The sequence below is a fragment of the Haliotis asinina genome, chromosome 15 (genome assembly GCF_037392515.1).
Source record: "Haliotis asinina isolate JCU_RB_2024 chromosome 15, JCU_Hal_asi_v2, whole genome shotgun sequence".
Lineage (NCBI taxonomy): Eukaryota > Metazoa > Mollusca > Gastropoda > Lepetellida > Haliotidae > Haliotis > Haliotis asinina.
Genome location: NC_090294.1, coordinates 3,839,460 through 3,851,058, shown reverse-complemented (window position 1 = coordinate 3,851,058; position 11,599 = coordinate 3,839,460). Strand labels below are relative to the sequence as shown.

Here is an 11,599-nt window from a genome sequence, read left to right as displayed (position 1 = left end):
TCCATTTATATGCTTGAATCCAGCTGAGACTCAATCTGTTGTATATCTTAACCCATACAGTCAGGTCATGTCAGCAAGAAGGTAATGATTTATGGCACGCTGACATTCTCTGATTAGTACTGCTTATTTTGTACTTTCACAATGGGCATCTACAGTAAGTACAGATGTGCACTATTGTGTTGCTTTATGATAATTCAATACAATGTATTTTGATTCTCTTTTTCCCAGAAAAATTCTTCACAACTTATAACTACTTAGGCTCTTTTAACTTTATACAATACCTTAATATTGTGGATATCTCAATATAATTTCACGGTCCCAGCAAGCAAAATTACCCTTTAATTCAATATTTTCAAAGAAACTTAATATCCACCTACAAATACCATTTAGGGACAAGTATCCCTATGAATCAAAAGGATATGGTAGTATAGAGTATAAATAAAGTATAGAAGAGTTAGATGATTTTGTTTGTACCAAAGTCACATGGATCATTGCATATTGTTTAGACCAGGTCCAGTTATTCATGCATCCTGGGGAATTTTTTTTACATTTTTCCAACAGCAACATTATGCAATAATTATTCTCACATGATTAACAAACAACTTGATATGATTATGAAAAGAGAGAAGTGTGAGGCATTAGTTTATTCCAAAGTCAATTTTAACAGTGGAATTAATAATAACACAATACAATATCTTGCACATATAATTTTGATCATTTCTTATGCACAAAAGAATTTGTTTTACAGAACCATTTATTCTTCAACATGTTCAACAAAAGCAAAGCAATGCAACTTTAAAAATCTTGCAATCTTCGACACACCAGTAACCTCTAAAAACATCTGTCTTGCACTCAATAAATTACTGCTGTCATCATGGTCATACACACAACTTATTTCATTTATCAACGGACTGTGCATTCCACAGATTGGCACTTCATTGGAATTACATCATAATCACAGACACAGCATGAGATACAGGTAACCTTTAGCACAGTTATTCATGCATCATTTATTTCAACATTTTACCTTGATCACATCATGTTGTTTCAACACATCACTTATGTGAAACTAGTGAGAGCTCTGTGTTTAAAAACATTTAACACAAACAGCATTTCACCCATATCATTGCATCAGCTTAAAGTTGTCTGAGCGTCCAATGAGAAAGTCATACTTCAATTGATACTGTGTAGATCCTGGTACTCCTGGCTGACAATCTAAACATTATCATGAAGTAATTTTGCTTGTGGCAAACGACTTGTGAACGTATTTATGATTTTATCAACTTTTGATAGGACATTCGTCTCCTAGGCAGACAGATTTGACAACCTCATTCTTAGGTCTCATTAGCGCCAAATGACTCCTGAAGATTTCCATCATTCCTTCTTAACATTTATCAATAATGTTAATTATCAATCACAAATTTTGGATCTGATGTCACTAAGATTATGTCCTAAGAAATGAAAGATGTGAACCGTTTGAATATGACATCTGTGATATCCTCTGGTCCACATCAAGAGTAAGCAGAATTTCTCAACGATTACTAGAATGCAGTTGGAAACTGAAGTCACTCTCAAATGAAGTCTAGTCAAGGACACTTTCATGTCTGAGTAAGACTGTTTAATATGCAGCAGAGTGTTGGAAAGAGCTTTGACGATGGCGAATTTTCAGGATTATAAGCCATTTTCTGAATTTAGAATGGGCCACTGCCCTTGTATCAATAGTAAACTCCAAAATTTTTAATGGGCCATTTTGTATTCTAATGGGCATATTGGTCCCTGGCCCCTGCCTTTCCCAATCCCTGATGGTGCATTGAAAATATTTGCTGAAATTCTTTCAGAGGACCCAAGATTGAATACTGGCACTGACTACCATTTCCTGCCCTTCTTAGAACCTGAAGTGTTCATCCTTCCCATCCTGACATAATCCACTGTGCAAGTAACAGAATTTTCACCCATTAACATCTTCCTTTTCCTTTAATGTGGGTCGGAGCAAAATAGTTCAAGTGTCTTTCAGTGCTCTAATAATACAAAAAGAGTATATCTTCCATACTGCTTGAATCTCACATGCACTGTTCAGTGGTGTAAATTGCCACCAAAACATCTGATCAGTTAAAGCATGCACTCATGAACCAGTGCCACCAATTTGACGAATCAGTTTAACATCTTCCTTTTCCTTTACTGTCTTGATGTACATGTCCATTTCATCTGCAAATTCACTAGGATCAATTTCTGTAGAGTTAATCACATGTCCATATTTGGCAGATATCTCTGCATCAATTTCATCATTACTTTTTACGTCTGGGTCACTGTCCTCAACCTTTCTCTTTCTACTTAAAGGTGGTCTTAAACATAGTTCTGTTCTGTCATGACCCAACTCAGCTGATTCCCCATTTTCTTCAACAGCAAAGGCTTTTCTCATGAGACTAGCTTTGTACTTAACTATATCTTCAATATAGTAGCGCAGTTGTGTTGGCTTAATGCTTTTAATCCATGGAATACGTTCTGCCATTGCAAGCAAAATATCCTTCATTCTTTTCAGGATGCCATTACCTTTTGGAAGACGGAGATTGTTGGTTTTGCAAAATGATGACAAACTGACACAACCAACGTCTGATTCCTGATATGACAACCAAGCAAAGTAGGCTGCTATGACAATGATAGCTTCTGGACTTCGCCCACTAACAAGCCAACATTTATCACATATCTGCATCAATTTTTGGGTTCTTTCAATAATTCTTCTGTCGAAATTTGCTTTCTGCAGTGTATGGGCTGTGAGCTGCCCCATGCTCCATCTTGGCAATTCAATTTCCATTATCTGTTTCATTCGACGTAACATCAAAATGAAGTCATTGATGGGTAGTCTCCTTACACTTGTCATTTCTCTTGCAGTGATTGGATACTCATGTCGGCGCAAAACAATATACATACAGCAAGCACCCAAAGCTTCTTTGAACTGTTTGGATCTATTCCTAACCTCCATGTCTGGATGTTTACATGCATTCTCATATACCATCATTCCTTCTTCCTTCCAAGCACTGCTGATGCCCCCAATCGCACTGCATATGCACGTGATTTCCTCTACACCAATGGGGCTGACAAAGTCACTTTTCTTATCGGCATCTCTTTTAGCAGCGAGTAAACTTGAGCTTGCCCCAGTGGGCAGGGCGCCGAGTGACGGAGCGTTGAAGTAACATTCTGTACTATCCTCGAAAGATTGGTCAGACACAACCAAACCACACTCGGAACAAATGGATTGTTCATGTGCTCCAATCTTATCTTTGATGACTGCGTCTTCTCCACAGTGTGGACACAACATTGTAAAACTTTAACTTCCCTTGAAAAAACGTTTTGCAGACACCCTAATATTTGTAGGAAGCAAGCTGGAACTAGTTCCCGGCACTCATTGCGCATCGACTACTTCAGGTAAGAATAGACCGATCCCAACATGAAATTTCTCTAGCTAAAGCAATCTGCCCCCAGAGAGCGCACGTTGGATGCCATAGAAGCTCCACATCACCGTTTGGTACAGTTGTTACCGTTTAGAGCGCAACAAGATATTGCTGTGTGGAGCTTGGCATAGCAGCGACGTCAAATTTCGATTTCCGGGTTCAGTCTCAAATGTGAGCATTCTTGTCGTCTGCTAGACACGGAAATGACTTTGTGACAAGACTTTACTCCCAATTTTCGAAATGCCCCTACCCCACACTGTACGCACCCTGAAGCAAGCATGTCTTCGCAACATATCAAAGAACATGGATCGACTATGGAGTGCAGACTTCGACCGTCTCTTCGCGGATACCCCGCGCCTTTACTATGTTCTGGGCCCATTCGATTACATGAGTGAGTACTCAACATTCATTGACATTTATTACATAGATCTCATTGCTAACTCGTGGTTTATGTTTTTTGTTACTCCCATCGATTCACAGTGGCTGTATAGATGCGAAGTGTCCTGAATGGCTTGGCCTTAGTTATCGATTTAAGGTCGGTTCCAACTTTCCGAAAACTCTTGCCAAGAGAAACCACGCCTCACGATTAGAATTTTGTATTATATTTAGTTTCCATGTGTCACTGACTCTGACGTAAATATTACCTTTTTACTCATCATGTTTTGCAAAAGATGCACAGGTCTTCAATGCAATAATTAACTCAGTTTATTTTCAGATTGAATTATTATAGCTTATATCCCTACATAAGTGTTTAAGGAATATGAGAATGCTGTACCTATGAAAATCTGGCATTCTTGGGCATGGATAGAATGCATATCTACCTCTTACCCACAGTGATCAAAGAATTATCATACATCCATGGACTTTTCATTCAGTACAGCATTGGAGCAAGGCATGACCAAGGCAATCCAGAATAGGCCTAACAGCATGACTAGATTACAGAATACTGGACACCTTCTGCCATCTTTGAAAGCAAGCGAGTCAACATTTGGTTAGGGTTAGGCATTCTCTTCCCACAGAGGTTACTTGTCATATCTTCCTACGAACCTCTGTTCTAATACGGCCATATTTCGTGGTTCTCATAAAATCCCATAGCGGCAACAAATGGCAGCAGATTTATCTCCTTTTTTTCTGTCCAAATCAGAACACGTGTTACACTGACTTAGATTCAACTTGACAAATGCAAGCAATGTGGAGAAACAAAAATGACATGACTGAGTTCTGTCTAGAAGAAACATTTGAGTATCGCGCTCGGGAAGAGGTTCTAGTTTTCATAATGCATCCGCAAATGATCTTTCGAACGATCACTACTAAATCTGATTGCCTCCAGTCATGAGTCTTGAATACTTACACCATGAAAGGGTTGTGTTAGAACAGAGGTTACGTAGGAAGATGTGACAAGTAACCACTGTGGGAAGAGAATGAGGGTTAGGGTACGGTTAGAGTTAGGGTTAAGGTGGCATCACACCAGGTATCTGGTATTCTGTAACTGTACCAACGGCACTACTATTGAACAAATTAGTCGTCCACAAGTTCAGTAGCAGCAGAGGGCTAAAGACTTGTCAGACAGAAGCTGGGTTTTGACTCTGAATGGCAATTAAGAGTGATACACAAAAACATTGAGAATTTAATGACATGTTAGAAGATGCATTGAAGTAACCCATCGATTTTTTGTTGAGTTTGAAGAAAATAAAACATTGTGAAATACAGTGAAAAACAAGGGTGCCTGAACACAACAGCCTATGTGGAAGACAGACTTCCCATGCAGCTTGTGGGAAATGGGCACTGGAAGTTGTGAATCGGTTCCAAAGGGCTTGGAGTACAACATAGCAGTTATCTGCCCATGATGTCTTTCTGGGTCATCCAGTGTGAGGTTTGTCCTGTACTTTACCAGTGGCCTGGAATCTGCCCCTTGATCTGTGAATGACAGAGGGAGATACTTGAAGACAGTGAGCAACACATCCTGTGGATTCACCTCTCAGTACCCATGCAGTGGCTGTTGTGTTTGAACATTTGCATCAAACATGGTGCTAGTGTGTTTCATCACTCTTGCTTTTTGTTGAAAATGTTTCATTTTACTCAAACTCAACAAATATTGAGTTAGTTGCTTCACTGCATGTTCTAACATGTTGTTTAAAGTGTCCCTTAAGCACACAAAAAGTTTCATTTACCTTATAGTATACATGACCTTACCACGTTTAAAGGGGCACTGATGCGGAACGAATAATGTTTCTTGCCAACAGTCTAATTACGAAACCAAACTGCAAATTGGTCAGTGCCCGCTCCCTCGACCGTGACGGACAAAGGGACTGGGCTCCTGTCCATATTAGCAGAATTTCTTTGCCTAAACAGTCAGGAGGCTGTATGCTCATCATATGCCATTATTTAAAAATATCCATGGTAATCCTTGTCTGATCGTAACAAAATATCCCAGCAGTGTAGTTTTTCGGATGCTTGGATGGTATGGTGACGGATCCAATTTGATCCTATTTCTTTGTTTTTAACCTTGATATTTAATCATGTTATGTGAAAATATGATGTCTACAGGCACGTAGCATGTAGCAAGCCATTTGTTTCAGTCTGAAAGATTGCAAAGCTTTACATAAAAACGATAACTTAGAGAAACCTGAAAATCTTCTTACGTAAAAAAACAAAAACAACTTATTACACCAAACGAAGTTCCGTTGGTACCTTCAAAACAGTTTCGGCCCATAAGTGTTTTCAGGCTGCATGCGACACAGAGATTTCATCTTCCTTGCTGTAACTCGCGTTTGATGGTGTAAACCTACATGTGTTATTTGTCATCATTCTCTGGATGGTCAGTTAATGAATGCATAACAGGTATAATTAGTAGTAACACCAGTCAGGTTACACAACAAAGGTTCCCATTTGGCATTTCTCCTGTCTGGAGTAAATACTCAACATTATAAATTAAGGTCTGTCAAATGTATTGTATGTTATGTAATATGTGCATGTAAGTGATGCAAGAGGGTTTATCAGCTGAGTTACAAACACATACATCGATCAAAGGATTAACTGATAACACACTGATTGATACTTTTATCTTCTACAGCAGATTTGTCAAAAGGCGGTGTGTGTAGATGTACTAATCTATACTGACTACACCCTGTCGTAAAGTGCGAGTGTGAAAACAACATCCTCCCTTCAAAGAATTATCCACCCTTGCATTGATTGATTGGTAAATTAAATTACTTAGAATGGCAGACATCATACAATTAGTTGTCAGGTGTGCTGTCTTGGGTGACCAGTGAGAGGTTTATCAGGTTTTCACTTATGTGAAAGATGTGAAATGATGTGTTACTTTTTCGCAAATTAGACTGTTGTAAGACACACGACACAGAGCAGGATTATTAACCAGCTGCAGACGAATGGAATATCGTTCATTTATGTGGCTATTGATGAATACATTCCTGAACAAGGTTACCCTGACATTGTTGCTATAAAATTAGTCTGTTTTACATTCATTATTTGCATTTTGTTTTGATTTATTTGCTGTAGCATTCAGCAGAATCTGTATAACAGAAAACACACACTAGATCGTATATATGTGTGAAACAGGATCCACATTGGCAAGCTATACTGTTCATTGGCTTTGTTATTTTTCCGTCTTAATAGTTTTTTACCATTTCTACCACTGGCAGATGATTAATCTTCAAAGTGTTTCATTTGTTTACATAATACATTTGTAATGAAGTAAAAATGACTTCACCTTAGTTGATCTGTCTATAATTAAACTCTCAATTGCACATACGGACTGCGCAGCAGAGGTCACAAACCACTCACGAATTCTGGGATATCATCTGGGTACTCAGGGGAGAAATACAATAACAAAAGTTTACACCAGTCCACGGAAATTGCTTCGCATCAGGGCCCCTTTAAGTTGACATATGACTATCACATTCTAGAGGGTTCCCCAACTTTTTGCCTGTAGTATATTTACTGCTTCACTGCATAAGATTCAAATTCAAATAGACAGACTTGTAGGAAGCTTAGTAGGTGGCCTGACTTAGTTTGGACAGAGGTGACTCAAATAGCAGAGAAATCTGTGAAGAGCCTCTGGCTAACCTGATGCTAGTCTAAAGGCTTGACCTGAAAACCAAGTCACTCAGAAGCTTAAGGTGAACAGATAAGTTATTACATGACAGTGACGGGTTATTCATTTCACAGATTTTTGTTTTCTAGCTTCGGAAATGATTCAAGAACTTCTGGACACCCTGTGTGCTGACCACCGAGTTAGAAGGTCACACTTACATCTTCTTCTCACTGGCCGTCTTAAAGAACTGGACTTCAGCAAGTGTTCAAACATGACTAGCATGCTGCATCTGGTTGGCATCAGATGCCAGGTGAGATGTCATACTTTGCTAACTTCTGTCCTGGTGGTATGGCTGTCTTTTACTTATGTATACAACTCTCTAAATGGTTGGTATTTAATGCCAATCTCAGCAATATTTCAACTATATGTTGGGAGTCTGTAAATAACTGAGTCTGACCCGGACAATTCAGATTTCATTGCTGTGGTGTCATTCTTGTGAATTATCTAAACCTGAGGCCTCTAAGACTCCATGCTCGTTTCCTTCTTTTTTCAATCATGACTCTCAAGCTTGAAATATAAGTTGAATATGTATGTGTATGTTACAGTCAGTTTCTGAAATCAGTCGTTTCATCAAATGACTAAGACAGTCAGCCACTTCGCGTCACAACAATCAATATACTTCAGTCATTTCATGAAATTCCAATAACATCTTCACAAGTCCACAAGTTGATCACAGTTTCAACATCGCTTATTTTCACTAACAGTTAAAACTACTATGGCAATGACTGTTGCTCTTCAGCTTGGCATCAAAGCATTTACACCTGTTTATTTGGCACTTGCTGTGTCCAGAGCAGCCACACCTCACTAACCCCTGTCCACTACATATACGGTAGATGAAATGATAAAAATGGTTGACCCTCTTAGTCATTTCACAATGAAATTGAAAATTTTAGTCATTTTCAAAATGACTGACTTCACAATCTGGCTGTAACATATATACATGCTGAGTTTTGATTTCTTCCACATAGCAGGGTGGCGGGGTAGTGTAGTGGTTAAGGCGTTCGCTCGTCATGGCAAAGACCCGGGTTCGATTCCCCACATGGGTACAATGTGTGAGGCCCATTTTCTGGTGTGCCCCGCTGATGTTGCTGGAATATTGCTAAAAGCGGCATAAAACTTCACTCACTCACTCACTCACTCATTCCTCATAGTAGACACACCACTGTTCATTCTTTTGTCTAAAAAACATTTTCAGTACATTTTAATTAAGCCTGCCCAAGTTTTCATTGCATTTCATGAATTCCTTAATTGTCTTGAGGTATGTCATCAATATAGATCAGAGAAAAAGATAATCATTAACTGATATTGATCAATTTTTGATAAATATTGAAGAAATAGCTTAGAGCAAAATTGCCCACAAATTCTGAAAGAAATCAACACATTTTTCTTTCATATTTTTAGAAGCTGACAAAGTTAGACATCTCCAACTGCAGTGTAGCCAGCCAAACTGTTCTGTGCAGTATTTTTCAAGGTCTTCCATTGCTTCGCTGGCTGAATCTACGTCAAACAAAGACCAACGACCAGGTTTTAACCACTATTCTATCTTCATGCAAGAAACTACAACATCTGAATCTATTTGCCTGTCCTGTTACTGATCGAGGAATCACCAACATTTTCCAGGAATCTGAGAATGGTAACAATTCTTCAGATATGAAGCAGAATAATACCTGTAGCCCCAACAGTGTGAGTCTGACATACCTTAACATTAGTGCCACAAAGATCAGCAGTAAGGGAGCTGTCATCATTTTGAACACATGTGCCAATCTCCACGTTCTGGTGTATGCAGATGTTATTGATGCTGTGGCTCAGATAAGCAACTCCTCAAACCATGAACACATTCTCAAGCTAAGGACACTCAATGCTAGTGGACTCAAATGCAGAGAGGTCAGCCCGGAGTCGGTACAGCTTGCTGTCTTACGTTGCCCTTATGTCACCGAAATTAATTTTTACCAAAATGCAAGTGATTCAACATTGCAATATCTCAAAGAATTAAAGCATTTGAACACCTTGGAAATTACAAGTGACCAGTGGGGAGACGTGACATTCTTTGATGGTCTGAAGCCTCTCTTTTTGTCAATAGGCCCCAACATTCGGTCCCTTGGCCTGTATGATATAAAAGATCTTGATATTGGACAACTTGGCGTTCTGTGCCCCAAATTAAAACGACTAAAATGTGTAATGGCTGTGTTTAACTCTGTTGCATTTATTGACACTCCATTATCAGGAAATGAACTGAGATCTGTTTATAGAGATCTGGACAATCTCATGGTTGTGATTGGAAATGACTGTACCGACTTTAGTGCATCTATGTTTGAACAAATTTTAGAAAATGCAACTGGTCTCGCTGAGCTGCATTTGATCAATGTCCAGTGCATGTCGTCTGATCTGCTGCTTCGTATCCTAGCGATGCATGGTATGCAGTCTTTGTCTTCCTTGACTCTGGAGTCTTGCAATAGGATCAGTGGGGATGCAATATCAAGACTGATCCATTCTGAGAACCCCTTGCATGCTTTGTGTCTGAGAAACTGTCAGGACACCACCCAACAAGATTTTGATGGTTACAGGAAGTATGTGAAAAAACACAACCTCCAGCTCTCCATAGTATGGGAATAAATATCAGGAATATGAGTGAATGTTTGATGCTGATACTAGTTGCATGCTTGGATTATGGCTTCCTGTAGATAATGAAGCATGAACCAATGTTCCAGTGATCGATAGCATGAGCAATAATCTACAGTATGACAGAAGCATGTGTAGCCCAGGTAGATCAAGTTGTCACAATATTCAGTCTACGTAAACTTAGTCTCAGTGTATTTCGTTACACTCCACCACTGAGTCTAACAAAACCTAGTAGAAGGTCGCGTCAGGTAACCTTTGAGTGACCAATGACCGTCAAATCAAACGCGAGACGGTTAAATAGATTTAACCAATCAGAGAACAGCTACTATTTAGGGATCGGAGAGACTTTCAATATGTTCAGACCACTGATACAGATCTCTCCACAAACAAAAATCTGCATATAATACAGTTATTTGGCCTGCAGTAGATACGCTTTGGGGTTTCTGTTGACATGGTTACCATTAGCTAACATTTCCACAAGATGACAACCTTGAATATTGCCCAAAACACTATTTTCAGCAACTGTTTACTCACCGTTGTCATGGTTGTACGTACACCGTGTGCATCACCCGGAAGCGAGTGTATGCAAAATGGCATTCGGGATCGTTCGGGTACGAACCTTTTTGAGATAAAGGTTCAGAAGGTATGTGTGAATATGCACTTTTGCGATTTGGTAAGCTGTGTTCTGATTGGTCAATCTCAAAGGTTATCACACGCGACCTCTCATGTTTTGTTAGACTCAGTAGTATAGTGTAACGAAAAGCACTGAGGATAAGTTTACTTAGACTGTCACAATATTATTTATTAACACGTCAGTTCTTTTAGACTGATTTCATGCTGAAGTTTGTTGTGTATTTGATATTTTATGAATGTTACTTCCAGAAAATTAACATTGTATTTCAATGAGAGCTTCATTCTTAAATAATATTTATATGTGCTGAATATATAATGTTTTTGAAATGTTGATCATTGCATATATTTGTTAGAATTCTACCTGTGCTATGTCATCAGCCATGAATTCACATTTTGGTTGTCATCACACCATAGATCTTTGTGTATTTACAGATGTCCTCGTCACTGCAAAGTAGGACTGCTACCAGTATTGCACAATATACTTTTCAAACAATAAGAGTGAATTCTTAGAGTTCTCTCTCTGTTGGGGGACTGAGGATGTAAAGTTCCAACTCAGTCCAATAGTTTCAAAATATCTTTTAATTCCTCAAGTTCCAGCGTTTCTTGTGACACTTCATCAAATAACAATCCACACGATGATAGAATTACTATAACTAAACATTATCTTCACAGTAACTAGACATGAATGAACAGTGAATGGACAGTAGCTGGATAGTGGCTGGATAGAGGCTGGATAGTGGCTGGAAAGGTTGAAAAAACATATGTCCTCTGAGCCCACAACAAA

General features: G+C 38.9%; 2 protein-coding genes across 2 annotated transcripts; one reads left to right on the top strand and one right to left on the bottom strand.

Annotated features, from left to right (window-relative positions):
- Positions 1-629: 629 nt before the first annotated feature.
- LOC137265940 (transcription factor IIIB 50 kDa subunit-like) lies at positions 630-3,496 on the bottom strand. The gene has a single exon (XM_067801417.1). It carries the CDS (start codon positions 3,314-3,316, stop codon positions 2,123-2,125), a length of 1,194 nt encoding a protein of 397 aa, XP_067657518.1. The 5' UTR covers positions 3,317-3,496; the 3' UTR covers positions 630-2,122.
- A 104-nt stretch (positions 3,497-3,600) lies between these two features.
- LOC137265632 (F-box and leucine-rich repeat protein 13-like) lies at positions 3,601-11,145 on the top strand. The gene is made up of 3 exons (XM_067801065.1): positions 3,601-3,840; positions 7,653-7,813; positions 8,965-11,145. The coding sequence occupies exons 1-3, from the start codon at positions 3,690-3,692 to the stop codon at positions 10,174-10,176; spliced, it is 1,524 nt and encodes a 507-aa protein (XP_067657166.1). The 5' UTR covers positions 3,601-3,689; the 3' UTR covers positions 10,177-11,145.
- The last annotated feature ends 454 nt before the right edge of the window (positions 11,146-11,599 follow it).

Excerpts from the sequence above, each read along its gene's own strand:
- LOC137265940 (XM_067801417.1), bottom strand. The coding sequence starts at position 3,316 with ATGTTGTGTCCACACTGTGGAGAAGACGCAGTCATCAAAGATAAGATT.
- LOC137265632 (XM_067801065.1), top strand. The coding sequence starts at position 3,690 with ATGCCCCTACCCCACACTGTACGCACCCTGAAGCAAGCATGTCTTCGC. Across the intron at positions 3,841-7,652 it reads GGGCCCATTCGATTACATGA|CTTCGGAAATGATTCAAGAA; the intron begins GTGAGTACTCAA and ends TTTGTTTTCTAG. Across the intron at positions 7,814-8,964 it reads TGGTTGGCATCAGATGCCAG|AAGCTGACAAAGTTAGACAT; the intron begins GTGAGATGTCAT and ends TCATATTTTTAG.